The sequence below is a fragment of the Scardinius erythrophthalmus genome, assembly GCF_964197995.2.
Source record: "Scardinius erythrophthalmus genome assembly, chromosome: 9".
Classification (NCBI taxonomy): domain Eukaryota; kingdom Metazoa; phylum Chordata; class Actinopteri; order Cypriniformes; family Leuciscidae; genus Scardinius; species Scardinius erythrophthalmus.
This window is the reverse complement of record NC_138229.1, coordinates 23,418,173-23,438,095: the sequence shown is the minus strand read 5'-3', so window position 1 is coordinate 23,438,095 and position 19,923 is coordinate 23,418,173. Positions and strand designations below refer to the sequence as shown.

The following is a 19,923-nucleotide window of genomic DNA, read 5'->3' as shown; positions in this document are numbered from 1 at the left end:
CCTTCATTTGAGTGCTAATTAGAAAAATTATATCTCTGAAAGGCAGCCTGGTATCTGTTCCCAGTGTGTTGAGAGAGACAAGCTAAAGAGACAACAACGAGTTAATAGAAAAATTAATTATTTACACTATTATCTAGGCCATGCCATTGAAAGAATGACTCAATAATGCTTTAATTGTGTTGCTGATTACATTTCCACTGAGATGGACTCAAAAGCATATCAGCCCTCTGATGTTTATTAATTGTATGTGCCCTGATGAGATAACAGGGATATTGCACTGGTGCACATCACTTCTTGAGCACATCTCCTGTGTTCATGTCAGCGGTGAGCTCCTCTGTGGAAGAAGAGAGGTTACAGACCATTGGGTCATACACAGTTATTCTAGATCAAAGAAGTTTATGGTGGTTAAAAAAAAGATTTTGTTTTTTTTCCTCAGAAAAGACATGCATACACCACCGTGCAAAAGTTTGAGGTCATTCATTCATCAAGGATGCATTAAAAATATTGGCCTTTGAATCTAAAGGTGACCTTGATACCGATGTCACTTTTAATACATTTGCTTGAGTGTGAACATGAATGTGATTGTCTTAGTCTGTTTTCACGCGTGTTAAATAGCGCCACAACGTCATACGCCTTGAGCAGAATGATGGTTATGTCGAACGCTATACCGTTCAAAAGTTTGGGGTCAGTAAGATGAGATTTTTCTTTTTTAAAGAAATATATTCATGAGCGATGCATTGAATTGAATCAAAAGAGACAGAAAAGATATTTATAATGTTCCAAAAAGATTTCTATTTCAAATAAATGCTGTTCTTTTGAACTTTCTATTCATCAAAGAATCCTGCAAAAAATCTTCACAGAAATATTAAGCAACTGTTTTTAACATTGATAGTAACAAGAAATGTCTCTTCAGCAGCAAATTAGCATATTAGAATGATTTCTGAAGGATCATGTGACACTGAAGACTGGAGTAATGATGCTGAAAATTCAGCATTGCCATCACAGGAATAAATTACATTTATAAATTGTAACATTTCAAGATTATACTTTCACCACATTTATTATCACATGAATACATGAGACTTCTTTAAAAAAAAAAAATAAAAAATTTTAAATGGAACCGATCCCAGACTTTTGAACAATAGTATAGGTTTAATTTGTGTTTTTAGTTACAAAAAAGACAAAGCATATTAAAAAATAAACAAATGAAGTCTAATATAATTTTCTCATATAATGAATGTACTACTTCTGATGACCCTCCATATATTTTAGCTTCTCTTGTTTTTGTTTTTAATAGAAACAGACTGTGCCATTTTATCAAAATTATAATGATAACAGAGAAGAAAAAAACTAAACAAATCAAGCTCTTTTTATTATAGCTGACATATCCAAAATCAATCTGTTTTTAAATCTACCTCAACAATGTCAGCAGAAAAGAGCAAAGCTCCTGAAGTCTCATTTATTTCAAATGAAAAAAAAAAAAAAAAAGAATAAGAGCAAATACAGGCTCACATGGTGGCACTGTGAAAGAAAGATAGTAAAACTGAAAGCTATAGTTTCATATACAGTACAGATTGGTTTTGATTATCTAAAAACATTCAAAAGATCCTGTAAAACCTCAAAATATATATATTTTTTAGTAGCAAGTGATCATTTATCACAAAGACCATATTGTTCTACTCATATTTTGTCTTGGAGATTTTAGAGGGAAATGTGCAATGCAACACCCATTTCATGCACAAACGTGTGGATAGTAAAGATCATGTACACAGAAAAACTGAAATTGTATAATAAACTCGAGAGACAAATTCCCATTTTCAAAAAGACATCAGTTCCACTCTTGTAGAACTATTAACAACGCAAGCAATTTCATATGATGGTTGCCCATTTCCACATTGATGTTGATAATGGCTATCTATGCAACTGTACCAACATTTTTACCTTTTTACACGCTGATATGTCAAGTCATATTTACACTGGCTGTGATAACAGCTCTGTGTCACAGGGAAAAAAAGGCACAGTCCCAATCAGTTGAATTAACATATTTAAAGTCTATGATCTTTAAATCATAAAGCAGCAAACTAATGGTATTTTGCCATGAGAGGCTTGACAAGTCTTTGAAATAAAGTATGTTTGAACAATATGTATAAAAAACAAAAACAAAAAACAAATTGATAATTCAGTCATAAAATATGTAAAATCTTTTCACAAATTTGCTGCTTACCAAGAACCAGTAACAGTACAACGATCCACATGCAGATCTAGTCATTTTTGTGTTTGTTTTTATCTTCAAATTCTTTATCCTCCCACATTTTAATTTTTGGTCCAACTGTAACTGTAATGACCAGTATTTACATACATATTAGATAAAAATATATTTTCTGAAATTGCTGAAAAACTGCAGGGATGAACCCCAGGCAGAAGGTTCTGATTTTAAAATGGCAAACAGCAATTGTGGATACATTTGAAAACAAAACAAATCTGATCTGCCATATTAAAGGCAAGATATATGCTAACAACGTAAAATACATACATCCACATCACATCTGTATAACATTCCATAAACCGTATTTTAAAAGTCCAAGAAAAAGTACTCATTTTACTATGCTGAAAAAAATACTATACTTTCTCAGCTTGATAAAGAACTTCAAGAATGTTTAGTAGTCATCTGTACTCTTTTTACACTTTAAAATAAGATGTAAAAAGCCCCAAAACAGCATCAATCGGTCAAAAAGTAAAAAACAAATCAAAACAATAACCATTAATGTATTAAATAAGGATCAAAGAAAGAAATGTGACAGCACCTGTATAAAACCCAAATGGCCAAATGGTTGTCTAGAATAATGAGACGAACAAGACTCTTCCCTGTGGCACATACTAGATTCAGCTGTTTGAAATGTACATATCCAGATGGAGAAGAGTCAGGCAGAATACACATATCAATGTAATGTGTCGTCCTCCAGTGTTTCCGACCACAGCATACAGCGTTTATGGTCTCAGGTAGTCTTTGGGTAGATTTTCTCGTAGAAAAAGTTCTGCGCCAGTAGGTAAAGCTCTCCGTCTTTTTCTCTCACTGCGTGAGCCCGAACGTACTGGAATTGCTCTAGTGCAAACTCATAAAACTCATTCTCCATTTTCCAGATGTCTGACTGCTGCAGTCTGGCTATTGACTCTTTAGTGGGTGGCTTCTTTTCACTCGTTTTCCTTAGGTGCGATTTCTTCCCTTTAAAAATGGACAAATAAAAGTTGATCATTTTAGTGTGAATGTTTTACATATTCACTTAAGAACTTACATTGCATCATACCTGTCCGAAAGAGCTCTGTGGCCCCTTTAAAAAAGCGAGGAAGTGCCGCCTCCAACATCATAACAAAGTCTTCCAACTCCTCTGTCACCCCAACTAGCATATATTCATTCACCAGGTTGTATTTGGCTTGCTCCAAAGCCCATTTGCTGCCAATGTTCCTGTAAAAAAATTATTAAGATGTAACAAGAGTCCTAAAAGTGACATTCCCAAAATACGCACAAAGACACTAAACGGCCTACCAGCACTCAGAGTAATGACCACAGAAGAAGGGAATCTGAAGCCACAGTTTCTCTGGAGCACAGTCAGATCCTCCAGCAGCAACACACTCATCAAACGTCTGAAACACACGCAGATCGTACAGTTTACAAATAGACTTTCTGGGTTCAATATTTCATAAGACCAAAAGTTAAGCTCAATTGACAGCTGTGACAAGCAGGACGGGGCCGAGAGCCGTGGGAACGGAGCGAGTTTCCGTTTTTCTCAAACTGACCCCTAGAGTCGCTGTGGAGTACTTGTAATTAACGTTACTGTCGTAAATACCACTCACGCAGAGTCGTCTCTGCACTCTTCCGACCGCGCTTTCTTCGGCGACTCTGCCATGATTCACGTCTGAAATGCGTGCTAGTGTCTTCCATAGAGGTATGTGACGTCGTGCCGTAAAGCAAGTCGTGATTCTCGCATAGTTAGTCGGGGTGCCACCTCTCAAACTTGCATTGCTGGTTTTGCCAGTGGCGTCCCCCCCCCCTGCTTTGCTAATGGGATGATTCGCCCTACTACGAGTTTGTTTACCATCAAAATGATTTTGGAGCTGTTATGAGCATCACTTGTGCGCCACACCAGTCTCCAGTACCACGGAGGAGCTCCAGAAGTATAAAAGGAGGAGTGACGCCAGTGAAGGATGAGAGAGGACCAGGCCTAGGACATTTATGTTGTTCTATTGTTACGCGGCAGTCGTCCATGAGCGGATGTCGCTTGACTTTCGCTTTGTTGTTCGTTTATTTTTGGGATTTAAGTTTATGTTGATGGTTCGCCGGTTCCCGCCTCCTTCTTTCCTGAACTTGAACATTGCTACACCAACAGCAAAAAAAACTGAACAAAAAAACAATTGTGGTAAAAATCATGGTTACAGTAACGCACTTAATAAGGTATTGTATTCAAAAATTAAAATATTTTAAATGGCATTTATAAATCTTATATAATAATATATAAATAGATAATACATATGTGATAAATATAAAATTATATTTTAAAATATGATTTATTAATAACATTAATATTATTAACTATATGTATTAATAATATATTAATATTATTATTTTATCATATTCTTTAACACCAGAGCTTTTGTAAAAAATCTAACTTATAATAAACTAATTTTATAATTCAATAATATTTTAATTAAAATGTATTATTAATAAGATTAATATATAAATGTTAGTAATATTTAATGTATTGATAATATTATTAATATTAATATATTTATAATAATATTACTATTATTTCATTTTTTTCAATTACTAGCACCATAACTTGTTTTGTGAACTTAAACTTCAGTACCTTATAGTCATGAAATTCAGAGTAATTAAAAATAGGCAAAACAACTTTAACTCTTGAACTCCCAATCCAAAAACACCAGACTCACCTTTTTGTCTCCTTGCTTTCTGCGTCGTAGGCCGGGTCTGTAGTCATCACCAAAGCGCAAGAAATAGTAGTAAGACACCAGACGCTCAATGGGGTCCCGGATAACATTTATGTAAATAGGCTTTTTCTTCACTCCAAATCTGATGAAGGGATGGGAAAGGAACTGTCAAGCTCTGTATTTCATGTATCATTCCTAGTAAATACATTGTATTGGTACAGTCGGATTAACAGATGTTTTTGGCATCAAGGTATGATTAAATATTTACTTTGTGTATAAAAGTATGTGAATTTGATAAGATTTGTAAAAGATACAGGGAGACCTAGAAAACAGGAAACTAGTAGTAACAATATGTTTGTTTCTTTCAAAATCAGATGCTAGAAGCGTGCTGCAATTATTTTCAGAGCCACCAGGAGTCAGCAGGATACTTTTTTTTTTTTTTTTTACAATGAAATACAATGACCCCAACAGACTGAGGGAATTTCAATTTGCACAGGGAACGACGAGAGCCCATAATACACACTTGGTGAAATCCAGGAAGGAAACATGTCCGTGGTAGAACGCAGGCTTCATCTCCTTCCATAATGTCACATTCTTTACAAACCGTACCTGAAACATTAATAAATAATGTTAAAAAAATCAAATAAATCACTTAAGAACATGCTCTGAAAAAAGAAGAAACAATTCAAAAGGTCAACCTTCTTAGAAATTCATGAAATGAAATTTACCCATTTTAAGTCCCCTCAAGCCTCATGATCCCATGAAGGCTCCATACTATAACATCTGCTGTATTGCTCTATTAAGGAAATGCTTGGTGTAATTTAGAAGATGTTTGCGAGAATTTGAATTTTGAGAACAATTGGATCCTTCCAGCATTATAATCTGTTGTTTGGATGGCTGTAAGCGGGAGGCACTAACAGTGAACATGCACAAATGATACACAACTGACCTGATCCTGAAGGGACATGACAGGATTGTTTTTGGTGGTATTGATGTGCAGCACATGGTAGTGGTTCTTGTTGCACAGGTCATAGGCGATGTTGGTGAAGGAGGTACTGGCTGTTTTGGGCACTCGGTTGTAGATGACCACCAAATCGTCCTCCTTTACCATGGCCTCCTTCGCCCCCTCTTGAATGTGCCGTTGCTCAATCTCTCGTACCTCATGTCTGGCAATGGCTCGTTCTGCAAAGTAAAGGGAGAGATATTTAAAATATCAATATATATATATATATATATATATATATATATATATATATATATATATATATATATTTTTTTTTTTTTTTTTTTTTTTTTTGCATAATTCATTTAAACAAAATACTGCAAATAATCCTGCCATATACCAGATTCATACAGGAATATTGATATCTATTTATATACTGTATTATTTTTTATAGATATTTTTCTCTTTTTATATATTATACACAGTAACACTTAAAAATGTTAAGCAGCAACAACTGTTTTCAACATTGATAATAATAATCAGAAATGTTTCTTGAACAGCAAATCAGCATTGAATGATTTCTGAAGGATCATGTGACACTGAAGAAGTAATGAAGCTGAAAATTTAGCTTTGCATCACAGGAATAAAGTACATTTCTAAATATATTCAAATAGACAACATTTATTTTAAATTGTGATAATATTTCACAATATTACAGTTTTTACTGTTTGATCAAATAAATGCAGCCTTGGTGCTATTAGAGTAATGCAAAGTACAGTGAATTCATGAACAAAATGTAGAGGTTGAAACAGAAAGGTCCTATGGCCTTGTAATCCTAGTGAGACCTTGAGATAGAACTTTTGACAGTATACACGACGCGGTGACAGAAGTGTGTGAATGTGAGCTGGGGAACGGGCAGCTGCTACCCTGAGGTGATGATGTCAAGCCAACCACGGCACATTCCCGCTCAGCTCCGACTGCTCTCGAGTCTCTAACCATCACATGTGGACAACTGGCATCGCCCATGACAACAACTGTTGCTATGCCATATTATGATGTCAGACTCTCCCATGACAACAGAGAATATCTTCTCACTCATGCAAAAAGCATTTTGTTATTTTAAAATTGAGAAAAAAACAAAGACTAAACCTAGAGAATAAGAAATTGCCTCTGACCTACATTTTTTTTACTAGTTTTTGTGTGTGCAGAGCTGTAATGGAAAATGTTTCTGAGGTAAAAGAGTCGTCAGGGTTCAAGCATTTATGGGTAGACGTGACTGTTTCACCATCTCATTACGGGTGCAATACCCAGCCTAATGTAATAATTTAATTGCACGTTAATGAGAAAAACACCCTGAACCATTGCCTATTTCCTACATGATGGACACACAACTGCTGCTTTATGCTGAATGAAAGCGCTCATTTAAAAACAGACAGGCGGCAAGAGGGCCCTCAGGCTGACTGTGTGTAACTGATGCTATGACTGTAGACATTCACTTCTATTGGCCTTCTCTAATAAGCACATCTTCACAAGTAACTTATTAAATCTTACTGTTTTTTCTTGTACCCTGAAAACATTACTTGAAATGAATTTTTGCAGTTGCTGTAGTGTTTTTCGAGCAATTCACATTTACACTTTCCCTAAGAAAAGTAATAAATATGTAACAAACCCAATACTCAAAAACACATGAAAAAAATAATGCAGTTCATACATACAATGTCTTGAATACATCTCTACTAAGATGATTACGTTTATAAATTCTAAATGATTTATATTTGGTATTTTATTGGGGACATAATGATTCATGATATTTGTGGGGGGGAATTATTATTCATTAAAATGTAAACTTTTGTCAAAAGCTTAAAAAAATCATATAAAAACATATTACATGTGTAAGCAACGATATTTAAAACTTTTTTTTAAATCAAAAATATTGTTTGCTTTTTTGTCACTGACCCACTTAGAGACAATACAACGATCTAATACAATTCATGATGTGAAATGACAGTGCAAAATCTGAGTGTCTTGTTCCAGTAAAGGTCAAAAATAATAAGATGAGCGAATGAAATTTAATATCTACAAGTGTCAAGCTGCTCAGGAGGGGAGGAGGATATATGGCAGTCAGCTGCCAAACCTGACGAGTTATACTCAGACTGATGTCTTTTCAATAGGCAACTTCAAATCAGGTTACAGTCTTTCCTTAGATAGAACAGAATAAATCCAGTCAGATTTCCCTCTGAGAGTCTCTACAACATGGAGGTCACTGTGGGGTCATTTTTATGTTCAAGCTTGAAGAAAGTGACATTATCACATTTCCAGCCTTGGTAGAGTAAAGGCTGAGTGAGAGAAATGCAGTGCGTCCCAATTCGCATACTATCCATCCTAAATAAATAGTATTTGAAAATAGAATTAGTACGTCCCAAATCGTAGTATGTTGAAATTAGTGTTCCAAAGATACCCGGATGGTCTATTATTTCCGGCTTAACATTCCGGCTCTAACGGCTAATATTGCCCACATATTGTACCATCCGGAATAGTACAGCAGCATTCACAATCACATCATGCAAATGTACCGAACTCTGACGTCAATCGAACCCGGGTGCATGCGCACTAAAAGTGCTAGTGTGAAAGCACTCTTAAGTACAAAAGAAAAACAGACATGAAGTACGTCCTGTGTACAAACTAAGAGGCCATAAAAATCGACCAAGAAATGCAGGCAGATGTATGCCTCTGGTATTCAAGGGGGCTTTGAAGTTTTAATAAACAGTTAGTAAAGCATTAAGTTTATAATCTGCCCCAGGTTATGTACCATCTGGTTATACTTAGTGAGATTTGCCATGCATAAGTAAGATTAGTATAAAGTGTGAGCACATTACCACTCATTTTTCAGTTTGTTTGACCATTAGGTTGAAATTATCATCATCACATGTAGACTAAAAGGTTTTTATATGTCTTTCAGTTGACTCATAAATTTGTACAAATTTACATAGAGGTATTAGAAAAATGTATGCAACAACTTATAACCCTGACAAAACTTAATGTCACACATATTTTAGGTTTAGGAAAGATTTTTCATTTTTACAATTGATCAAAAGTGACACTAAAGACATGCATAAGAATACAAAAAAATGTATCACGGTTTCCACAAAAATATTAAGCATGCACAACTGTTTTCAACATTAGTAATAAAAATAAATGTTTCCTGAGCAATGTAATGTAATGATGCTGAAAATTCAGCTTATCCATCATAGAAATTAATAGCATTTTAACATATATTCAAATAGAAAACACATTATTACTGTTTTTACTTCATTTTTGATCAAATATGACTTGATCAGCATAAGAGACTTATTTAAAAAAAAAACATCTTACCAACCCCAAACTTTTGAATGGCAGTGGTTACTTTATATATAATATTTATTAGTTTGATAAATTATCATAAACATAAACTTTTACATTTTACATACATTTTTAGTATGTATAAAGACTACAATAAGTATTCGTTTAGTTTACGGTATGTCATCCACTGGCTAACGTAACTTAACTAACGGTGCTTTCAAAGTCTTTAAGCTTCATAAACACATGGCTATTTTGGATCTAAAAATGTACAATAGTCAATGTGTTGGTGCCAAGCTATAAGACATGGGCTTATGTTCTTTCACAGCCTCATCAGGGCTAAAAACAAAACCAATTTGAAGCGTTTAAAGGGAATCCCAGAACTTCCATTAGCAAATGGCAAACTACTATCAGGTTAGATATCAAATAACTTTTCCGATGCTGATGAACCGTGAAAGTGTATGTCAGCTGCCATCATTAGAGAAAAACGGAAAAATAATAAATCAACATTTCAAATCGATGTGACGCATGAAAAATAGTCAGAAAACACTCCTGAAATTGAGGCACATAAAACAGTTCACACTTGATATGTACTAAAGACCCCATTTGTTCACAGTCAAACAAGACAGGATGACAGTTTCAAAAACATCATCAATTCATGCAGTGCAAAGACTGACAGCTTTCTCCAGGTCTAACCAGATGGAAAACCTTCCTCTCACCTTTCTGCCTGTTATCGGCTCTCTCATATAACTATTCATAGAGCAAAAACCTGTTGGTTGATGTAACTCAGCGTGGATGGTGGGAACCAGCTAACCTAAATAACAGCTTGCCAATTTGTAGTGGAAAGAACATTGCTTATTCGAACAAACAAAGCATTAGCCTATAATAACTTGAGTATAGCACAGATATATCTCTGTGAAGGTGCTGTGAAATATGATGATGCAGAAGTGATGTGTTACAGTCAAACTGGTGTAGCATTCAGAATAGCCCGTACAGGACATGAAATATAGCCCATATCCGATCGCTCTATAGGCATGTGCGTTTGACATGTCTCACTAGTTAGACATGTGGCCTGTGTTTGGAATTACAGAAGCACTCAACCAAAATACAAAAGCCCAGTATTGACAAGTGTACTTCACAGATTTTTAAAATAACTGATCTTGTTCTTTTCAATCGATTAGTTGTAATGAGGAGAAAACATTGTAGATAATTACAACATCGTCAAATATTTATAAATACATTTATTATAACATTTTTAATAAATCTGCCAAAATCAAAATCAGTCTTCATCCTGAAGATCCCCATCTATATTTCAAAAGTAAATGCGAAATTCTTCTTATTAAGCGCAAAGGTCTATATTTTCTGTGGCAGACACAGCCATGCAGTGCAAGCTCTGTCACATACACTACCATTCAAATTTAGTTTATTTTACACACTTTAAGCATGATCGTATCGCATATTGCATTATTTAATGGGTTATCGCATATCGCATTTTTCTTCAATATCGTGCAGCCCTAGTTTTAATGTTTTTGAAAGAAGTCTCTAATGCTCACCAAGGCTGCGTTTCTTTAAAGAATAATATTGTGAAATATGAATACAATTTAAAATATCTGTTTTCTATTTGAATATATTTTAAAATGTAATTTATTCCTGTGATGGCAAAGCTGAATTTTCAGCATCATTACTCCAGTCTTCAGTGAAATCATTCTATCTATTTGCAGCTCAAGAAACATTTCTTATTATTCATTTTAAAAAATAGCTGTGCTGTACATTTTATAAATCTTTAGTAACACATTTTTACTGTCAATTTTGGTTAATTTAATTCATTCTTGTTTAATTAATGTCTTTTAAGAAAAATATTACTGACAGGTTTTTATTTTATTTTAATTTTTTTGGAAATTCCACTCATTTTACGTAGGTCCTGTTAATAACAAGACACACCAGAAAAACTAATGGGCTGTTGGATTTAATATGCATTTATGGTGATTTTATGTAAGTTCTTCTGGCTTTTGTGACAAGAAGGTGAAATCAGTTTGAAAGCACCATGTAGTCCCAATTCATTGTCAATATTTATAATAATTAGTGCTGTCATGTTGTTATATCGGACAGTGTTATATCTGACCCATATTGAGTGAGGGGCAAGGAAAAAACGCACGGTAACTCTAGCAGGAGAATCCTGCCAAACATGTTGAATAGATGAATCCAAAAAAATGTTGCTTGTATTTTCTTCAGTTGATTAAAAGCCTGTGTTGTCCCAGTCCTCATAATCTGTTCTGATACAGTAGTTTGATAGTGCAAGTCAAGAGATACATGCTTCACACTGAAAATATCCATTGCACAGAACTAGGTGAGTCAAAACTGATATTGGATCTCGCTTGAATGAAAATGCAGCTGCTGCCTGAGACATGATGGACCATGTAGTCCAAACATACCCACGAATGCCCATTACCTCCCTCAAAACAGCACTGAGGACACAAATCACACTTTTATAAAGTTGCTTAATGATCATGTTAACAACTCGGAGCAATACGACAGACTACGCTGATTTTTAGCCAAGAAATTATTTCAAAATACTTCATGGAAAGACTCTTACCCAGCTTCCCCCGTGACTCCTCAAGCTTCTGAATTTGGTTTTCCAAAAAGATCATCGCAATGGCGAAGGCCAACAGAGCCAGGAGCTGAAACTTCGGCGGCATCTTTAACCTTAAAAGCCCCATCAAAAAATCCAGCACAGGGAGGACATACCGTGACCGAGAACTTTATGACACAGTTCTATGGATGCAACGAGCAGTGCTGTTATTTCATGATCCCCATAATCAGTCCTCGAACATAAACACAGCGAACTGCTCTACAATGGACGCTTACTATCCCAACAAAAACGGTTAGGCTTATATTGTATACTTTGCTGCATGAATCAGAACAGCTCAGACTCTACCGTACTTGAGTAGCAGCTGTAGTGAACGTTCAGTTGTTGTTTAATCATGGGAAGTAAAGGCACGTGTTAATGCGCATGCGCAATCGCCGGGTGCGTTTGACGTCAGGCGGTCAGCTGTCGCTCTGGAGAATCTCACTTCACTCCTCTACATAACAACACGTCATATTTACCTATAATATATTGGTATATTTACATATACCTGAACGTGTATACATGCAGATATTTTCAATTAAATATTTTAATATTTATTGCATATAATCAAGCAAAAGCTCACCTATAAAATAAATCCCCATAAAGCTATATTTCATTAATCGTAATGTGTTATTTCATACACTTAAGTCTTGTGTGGAGAAACAAAATATGCATATAACACATCTTTCATGCCATAAGGGCTTGTTGAATAATGGCAATGTTATGGTGTATAAAATACAGTCACGTTTGTCCAAACAATTTTTTAGCCATTGTACTGTTAAAGTTCAAAATTCAAATAAAAAAGAGGTTCTAATCTCACTTTCTTCCTTAATTAAGGTAACACTTATGATTATTATTACTAAACTGATATTCTTTGGTTATGCTGATACTTTTATTAATTAGCTGTCGGTGTAGCGTATGTGTTTGACGCACTTCCTGTTCCTGCTGAACCCAGCGACAGCGAGAGGAAAAGAAACACTCATGGCGGGGGAAGTGTACCTGCTTTGGTTACTGCCGTTATTACAAACGGTAGGTTAATGAAACACATCTGTACACTTTCATCTTTGAAAGTAGATATTCAACAGTGACAAGGAATACACACGTCTTTGTAAAATCTGGGCTACTTACGTTAAGTCGATGGTTAGCCGGCTCGCTAATGTTAGCTAATGACGTGGCCCAACTGGCCGATTCTGTAAATAATGTAAGAGAAATCTTCAGAATATCGCAGATTAAATTTCTACTCGTGACATTGACTAACTTGGCACCTATCGCAAAAAATGAGAATGTTTTTTGCATTATCTGTTATGATTCGATTTTAAAGCTGTTAACTAGTTTAACTTAACGTTACCTGCAAAAAAATGAACGAGTAACGTTACATTGCATACAGTAGCATGGTTATTTAGCTTTAAAAATTGAAATTACAGTAATGTGAAATATGTATTCCTTTATGTTTACACAATTCTTCCCTCTCTTGGGGATTTCTCGAGATCAGCTGGGCTTGCAACTAGGAAGCAAGTTCACCAAGTGCTATTCCACAGATTTGTCCTGTGTGGAGAAAAATGCCTTAAGGGCTTGTTGATTATATTAAGAAAGGACAATATTATGGTGTATAAAAAGTTCAATTCAATCACGTTCCAGGTCCAAGCTATTCTTAAGCCTTTGCAATTCTTCTCAAAACTAGGAAGCAAGTTCACCAAATGTAGAGGCGAGATGTGTCACTCACCAACTATAAACAGTACGCTCTTGTTATCATAGCTGTAGCCAAAGGTTGCAAAATTCATGCACCTGTCCTTTACCCTCCATTTGCCTTTTTCTTTGACATTGCATTTGACGGTCATTAAAATCAAAGTGAACAGCTGAGAATTTCCAACAGGTTTAAGATGTTGACATAAAGGTCAACTGCTGTTAGTGCTTAGAGAATTACATCTACTGCTTGTTTTGAGTGTAAAGTGTTTTAATTGTGGTGTCATTCCTCTCGGCTCAGCTATCTTCTTATGGAGCGGAGCTGTCCTCCGAGGCGTGCAGGGAGTTGGGCTTCTCCAGCAATCTCCTGTGTAGCTCCTGTGACCTCCTGGGTCAGTTCAGCCTGAACCAGTTAGACCTTCCATGCAGCCAGTGCTGCCAAGAGGAGGCTCAGCTGGAGTCTAGGAAGGTGAGTTCTGCTTCTGTGCCAAATGACAAGGACATTTCCAACCATGAACACCGAGTGCTGGAGCTTTAATGAAGCTTTCCTGCTGTTTTAATGAAGCTCCCCCCCGCCCCAACAATGAAAAATGGGTGAAACTTTTTGTCACAGCACAAACATTTAGATGAAACGAGCTAAAGGCCACGGTTTGCTCTCATATCACTTGACTTTAAGTCATTATATCACCCATATTAATGTGCTTTTGTTATTTGATTTCTTTGACAGCTCTACCCAGGAGCCATCCTTGAGGTCTGTGGATGAAAATTGGGGAGGTTCCCTCAAGTCCAAGGTAGATTGAGGATTTGGCCTCAAATATGAGTACCTGCTACTTCAAACTTAATATTTCTCTATGATGATTGTTCAAAAATGGCACAGCGTTATAGAAAAATAAGCCATGTTTATTTGGGTGTTTTTTTTGTAGCACCTGTTACAACAATTCAGCTGTTGTGTAGCACAGACTTGCAGAGTGTTTGCTTTTGCACACTTGTTACAAAGCAGTAATTTTTGTGACCATATTTCCCTTCAGCTTTTGTCAGGAGTGACAAGCCAAAGATGTTCAGGGGGCTTCAAATCAAGGTAATTATTTTTTGCAAAATATTTAAGTTATTAAACATGGCCATTATATATATTAAAAAAGTTATACGTTCAAAAAGTTTGGGGTCAGTAAGTTTTATTAAAGAAGTGAATGCCCCATGCCGCAAATATGCATCACATTCATCAAAACTAAACTATAAAAGATTAAAAAATCATCTATTTAAAAGGCACAATATGTAACTTTTTTGCTTTAAAAATAGCAAAAATCACTATATCTGTGTTATTTATTTTTTTTAGTTGTGTACTTACATTATCCCGACTGTTTCCAACAACTTTCAAACCAGGAGAAATTTGTAATTTAATTCGAGAAACGTCCCGTTTCTTTATTTCCGTTTTGTCGCCGCCAATGGCGTCATATCCGCGTTGTCCCTGGTTTCCGCTCGTGCTGCCATAGCAACCAGAGCTATGAACCAGAGCCGTCTGATAGTAACCAAAGCGACTGACGTGGACAACTTTGTAGTTCGCAATGTCTATTTGCACGCTGTTGTTGTTTCGTTCAAACATTATGGACCATGGCAAGCAGACTTTGGATAAAAAAAAGGAGAACTAAAACGAGAATCAATATCAGCGCGGTGTTTTCGAGATGCCTAGAGCTCCCAGTATATAACAGTATATAGACAGTATATAAACGAGAGCTCCACGTCCGAGACTTCGACCACTCCTACGTGTATTAAACAGGTGAGCACATTTGCATAAAACTGATCAATGTTTTATAGTTCAACAATGATAAAATGTCAGAATATGATCTGTATGTTATTCTAATGTTGATCTAGGTTACTGCTAGTCTCATACAGACAAACTAACACATTAATTTCAACACATTCAAATGCAGTTTAGTGTGCTAGTGTAATGTTAGACCAAGTGAAACAGCGCTGCGTTACCTCACAAGTTTAATTTGTCTAATAAACTGACCTGTGAGTAGTAATTCTGCGTGTAGTTTGGTAGAATGAAATGCCCATATTCTTTTATATCCGCGGGACTCGCGCCGCGTGTGGAGCTGATAGCTGTCTCTTAGCAATCCCGACCTGCTTCGTATCACAGTCATGATAAAAGCATCAATGTATTCAGTCATCCATAAACATTATTAGATCGGTCGGCTTGACGTTGACGACAAGATCCATAGTTCTTAGCAAATGTTGCGTCATCAATCTACACCTTTGTTATTGTAAATAGGTTAGCGACCCCTAGTGCCGAAAAATGCCATACTGTACGTTTAAATAAATGCTGTTCTTTTTGGACTCTATTCATCAAAGAATCCTGAAAAAAAAAAATGTGTCATGGTTTCCACAAAGATATTAAGCAGCACAACTGTTTTCAGCATTGATGATAAATGTTTCTTGAGCAGCAAATCGGCATATTAGAATGATTACTGAACGATCATGTGACGCTGAAGACTGAAGAAAAGATGCTGAGAATTCAGCTTTGCATCAAAGGAATAGGCCTAAATTACATTTTAATTCTTTGCCATTGATGGAAATTTTCGTCATTTGGGAGAAAGGGCGCTGTTATATGGTAGGGGGTGCTGTGACACATCTTCTGAAAGAGTACTGATTCTCCGGATCAAAACAAGTGTGAAGCAGCAGCAGAAAAAAGCAATATAGCCATATGTAAATAATGCAATCATCAACATTAAACAGCATCATTATATCAAAACTGCCTAATGTTACTGAATGAAATGTTGAACCAGGATGAGGGATAGGACTGAAAGTTTAGGAAGTGTTGAATGACTCGATCTACTCCATCTATGTTTTGATCATCGTTCTGAATCCAATCTGGATGTAGTCAAATGATTGATTTTCTCAGCTGTTTGCTCAATGTTGCTTTTTTGCAATGAAACTTACCCACATTCAAGTGTTGATAAAAAAATAATTCACAAAGCTAGAATAAAAAGTTTTTTTTTGTTAATAGTAGAGGGTCGGTTCTTTCTTTTGATATATTGCATGTTCAGATATTCATACAACAAAATATTCTGAGGGCAATGATATTTTTGTGAAAATGGTAAAAACCAAAAAAAGGCTGTGGCTGGCAACTTAAAAAACCCGCTGGCGGGGAAAGAGTCAATGTATTTAAAAAGAAATTAAGTTATTTTAATGTGTAATATTTCACAATATTACTGTTTACTGTATTTTTTTTAACAAGTAAATGCAGCCTTGGTGAACATGAGACTTCTTTCAGAAACATAAAAAAAAATTCTTACAGGCCCTAGACTTTTGAACAGTTCTGTGTATGTTATTTGGTGCAAAAATAACAATATTTGTCAGAAAAGAATATTAATATTATACGTGGCTTAAACACTGGTTAATTCTAGATGGCTTTTTTTGCATTTCTTCCAGTATGTGAGAGGCTCGGACCCTGTACTAAAGCTGCTGGACGATAACGGGAACATTGCTGAAGAGCTCAGCATCCTCAAGTGGAACACAGACAGCGTTGAAGAATTTCTTAGTGAGAAGTTGGATCGAATTTAGAGTCCCCATTTCATATTTTTCACATTTTCTTTTTTTTTATATATAAATCGCAAACTGAATCAAAGGACCACTATTCATTTTTGTGCTCAATGATGGATGTTAAAAAACATACATTTTGAATTGGTTTTGTAAAAGCCGTAGCTTCTGGTTTGGGTTTAATTTATCAGGACATACTGTACTTATTTTGAGTTGATGTTTCTGCTACATTTTGTTTTTGAATTGGTTGATGTGCTGTGGCCTTTTATACATCTTGTGTCTGAGTGAAAGAAGTGAAGCGTGTTGAATGTGCTGGTTTGGTAAAGCTTGTCTGACTCCACGTAGCTCATGCTTTTGTAGATTTGCACGTTAGTGAAGGCCTGACAGTAAACCAGTCCCTGGGATGTGAGGCCTGAAGACCCTGTGTAACTCTCTTAGCATGCTGTTATGGTGGAAATCTCCAAGATCTACCCCAGTATGAGAACGTGGAATCTGTTCATTAAATGTTTCATTAGTGCACGCACAAATAAACCTGTTTTTCATATTAATGTTTTTGTTTGACTTTATACATTTCATAAGTAAATGTGTGAATGGTTTAAGTGATATTGCTGTTCATGATAAACAACTAGATTTAATTCTTAAATCACTTCAAGTGTTGTTTCAGGGCATTTTGCGGAGGTGTTTAGGTAAATCTAAGAGTTCTACTGTGCACTGATGAATGCCAAAATGTTAGTTAACTAGATTTTATTACAGTGTTAGAGTTAATTAGTATAATTCTTTGTCAAATCTTCCACATATAGGGTGTGCCTCCAATATACAGACATTTGGAGCAGTAACATTTGTCCTGTGACATTTGTATTTTCACCACTAGATGTCAGCAGACGTTTTGGTTGTATTCTCTTGTTGGACAAGTGTGGAAGAGATTCCGATTTCACAGACTAGGCTTAAACCCAGTCCCAGACTACAACGTTTTAACTGAAAGCAACTTGCATTGATCTTATGTCAGTGCCTTTGCTTTGTCTCAAGATGTACACCAGTAATGTTTAAAAAAGCTACTTAAATGTCCTAATTGAACTAAGGCCTATGGCCTAATCTAAACTGTCTGTGAAACCAGGCCAAAACATCTAAACTATATCTAATTCTAATTTAATAGTCATTTCATTTCACATGCAATGTTACAGAAATGTCAGCCTAATCTAACTGCCAACAAAACACTAATTTAAGGACACAAAATTTTAGAACCTGTTCACAGTGGATAAAGTTTCTTTGTCAGTTAGAAAGACTGATAGGCAATAAAATATACATTTTAAAAGATATATGTCTGGTTTCACATACAGGGTTTAGATTAAGCCCGGATTAGGCCTTAGTTCAATAAGAACACTTAAGTAGCTTTTATAAATGTGCCCTAGAAAACAACAACAAATGGTGTGCTTCTTGAGCCAAATCAATGGTACTTACATTTTTAATATATGAGGTGCAAGTTGCTATTAAAACAGCTACTACATGCATTTTAGTCTGGGACTAGTTTTAAGTCTTGTCCGTGAAACCGGGGGATATAGTTTATTTATAATAGATAGATACCCATAGTTCAAATTGAAGTGTTTTGATTTAATAACTTGAATACTTAATAAATCAATACTTATTTCTGACATGACATTCTCACAAATCCAGAAATTCTAATAAGATATCCAGTAGGCCCAGATTAGATGCATATATACACTATTATAGGAGGTTGGAACTTTGAAAACACTTGATTGTTGAAAAGGTTTCAGAGCCAGCAGATGACATATAAACGAACAAATTTTTTTTTAAGCATTTCTACATAGTATAAATGTATTTGTAATTTTATAGTGTATGTGTTTATAATAATGGTTCATTCATTCATCAAACTAATAAATATTTGTACATTCCCATCATATACACTACCATTCAACCGTTTGGGGTTGGTAAGATGATTTTGAAAGAAGTCTCTTGTGCTCACCAAGGCTGAATTTTTTTTAATCAAAATTAAGTAAATATGAAATATTATTACACTTAAAATAAATGTTCTATTTCAATATGTTTCAAATGTAATTTATGCCTGTGAGACGGCAAAGCTGAATTTTCAGCATCATTACTCCAGTCTTCAGTGTCACATGATCCTTCAGAAATCATTCTAATATGCTGATTTGCTGCTGAAGAAAAATTTCATTATTATCAATTTTGAAAACAGTTGTGCTTAATATTTTTGTGCAAACCATGATAATCTTGATAACATTATGTTTTACTCTTACTTTTGCATCCTTGCTGAATAAAATAAATGATTTCTTTCAAAAAAATCTAATCTTACTGACCCCAAACCTTCTAACAGTAGTGTACATTTCTTGTAAATATTTAAAGTAAATTTGTATAGTCTGCAGATGTCAGCAAATGGAAAGCTCTGAATCACTGATTAATGCCGCATGTTTGGCACATCATGCTGCTCACAGATTTACACAATGTGTTTAGAGTCATTCTTTTTTAATGGGTCCAAACAGTATTAGTCATCAGTTAGTCACCAGTTAGCAATGAAATTACAAGCACATTTTGATAGCCTGGTTTTGGACAATTTGCTGAGCCATTCATCTATTTCCAGAATGTACCATCTTTGTTTTTCTAAATCTGAACTTTAAAAATGACTCAACATTATTACTTTTCCCAGTGTAACAGCAATCTCTTGTGGAATTTACTGTGAGCGAGTGCTTTCTGATCTACTTTTTCCTCATTCCCACTTGCGTTGCTTTGTCCATGCCAACTGTACACACATCTTACTGCTCTATGTAAAATGATTAAAAATGTTAAGATAAACAGAGTTTGTTAAACCATCAGGATCAGG

General features: G+C 35.3%; 2 protein-coding genes across 2 annotated transcripts; one reads left to right on the top strand and one right to left on the bottom strand.

Moving 5' to 3' along the window:
• Positions 1–1,351: 1,351 nt before the first annotated feature.
• Positions 1,352–12,281, bottom strand: hs2st1a (heparan sulfate 2-O-sulfotransferase 1a). The gene is made up of 7 exons (XM_081375351.1): positions 11,817–12,281; positions 5,894–6,126; positions 5,468–5,553; positions 4,948–5,086; positions 3,545–3,642; positions 3,306–3,463; positions 1,352–3,223 (listed from the first exon to the last, which is right to left on the bottom strand). Exons 1-7 carry the CDS (start codon positions 11,938–11,940, stop codon positions 2,997–2,999), a joined length of 1,065 nt encoding a protein of 354 aa, XP_081231477.1. The 5' UTR covers positions 11,941–12,281; the 3' UTR covers positions 1,352–2,996.
• A 470-nt stretch (positions 12,282–12,751) lies between these two features.
• Positions 12,752–17,613, top strand: selenof (selenoprotein F). The gene is made up of 5 exons (XM_081375350.1): positions 12,752–12,878; positions 13,834–14,001; positions 14,260–14,323; positions 14,561–14,610; positions 16,962–17,613. The coding sequence occupies exons 1-5, from the start codon at positions 12,768–12,770 to the stop codon at positions 17,091–17,093; spliced, it is 525 nt and encodes a 174-aa protein (XP_081231476.1). The 5' UTR covers positions 12,752–12,767; the 3' UTR covers positions 17,094–17,613.
• The last annotated feature ends 2,310 nt before the right edge of the window (positions 17,614–19,923 follow it).

Coding starts and splice junctions, on each gene's coding strand:
- hs2st1a (XM_081375351.1), bottom strand. CDS start 11,940: ATGGGGCTTTTAAGGTTAAAGATGCCGCCGAAGTTTCAGCTCCTGGCT. Junction 6,127..11,816: donor GGAGTCACGGGGGAAGCTGG/GTAAGAGTCTTT, acceptor TTTACTTTGCAG/AACGAGCCATTGCCAGACAT. Junction 3,224..3,305: donor CACAGAGCTCTTTCGGACAG/GTATGATGCAAT, acceptor CCATTTTTAAAG/GGAAGAAATCGCACCTAAGG.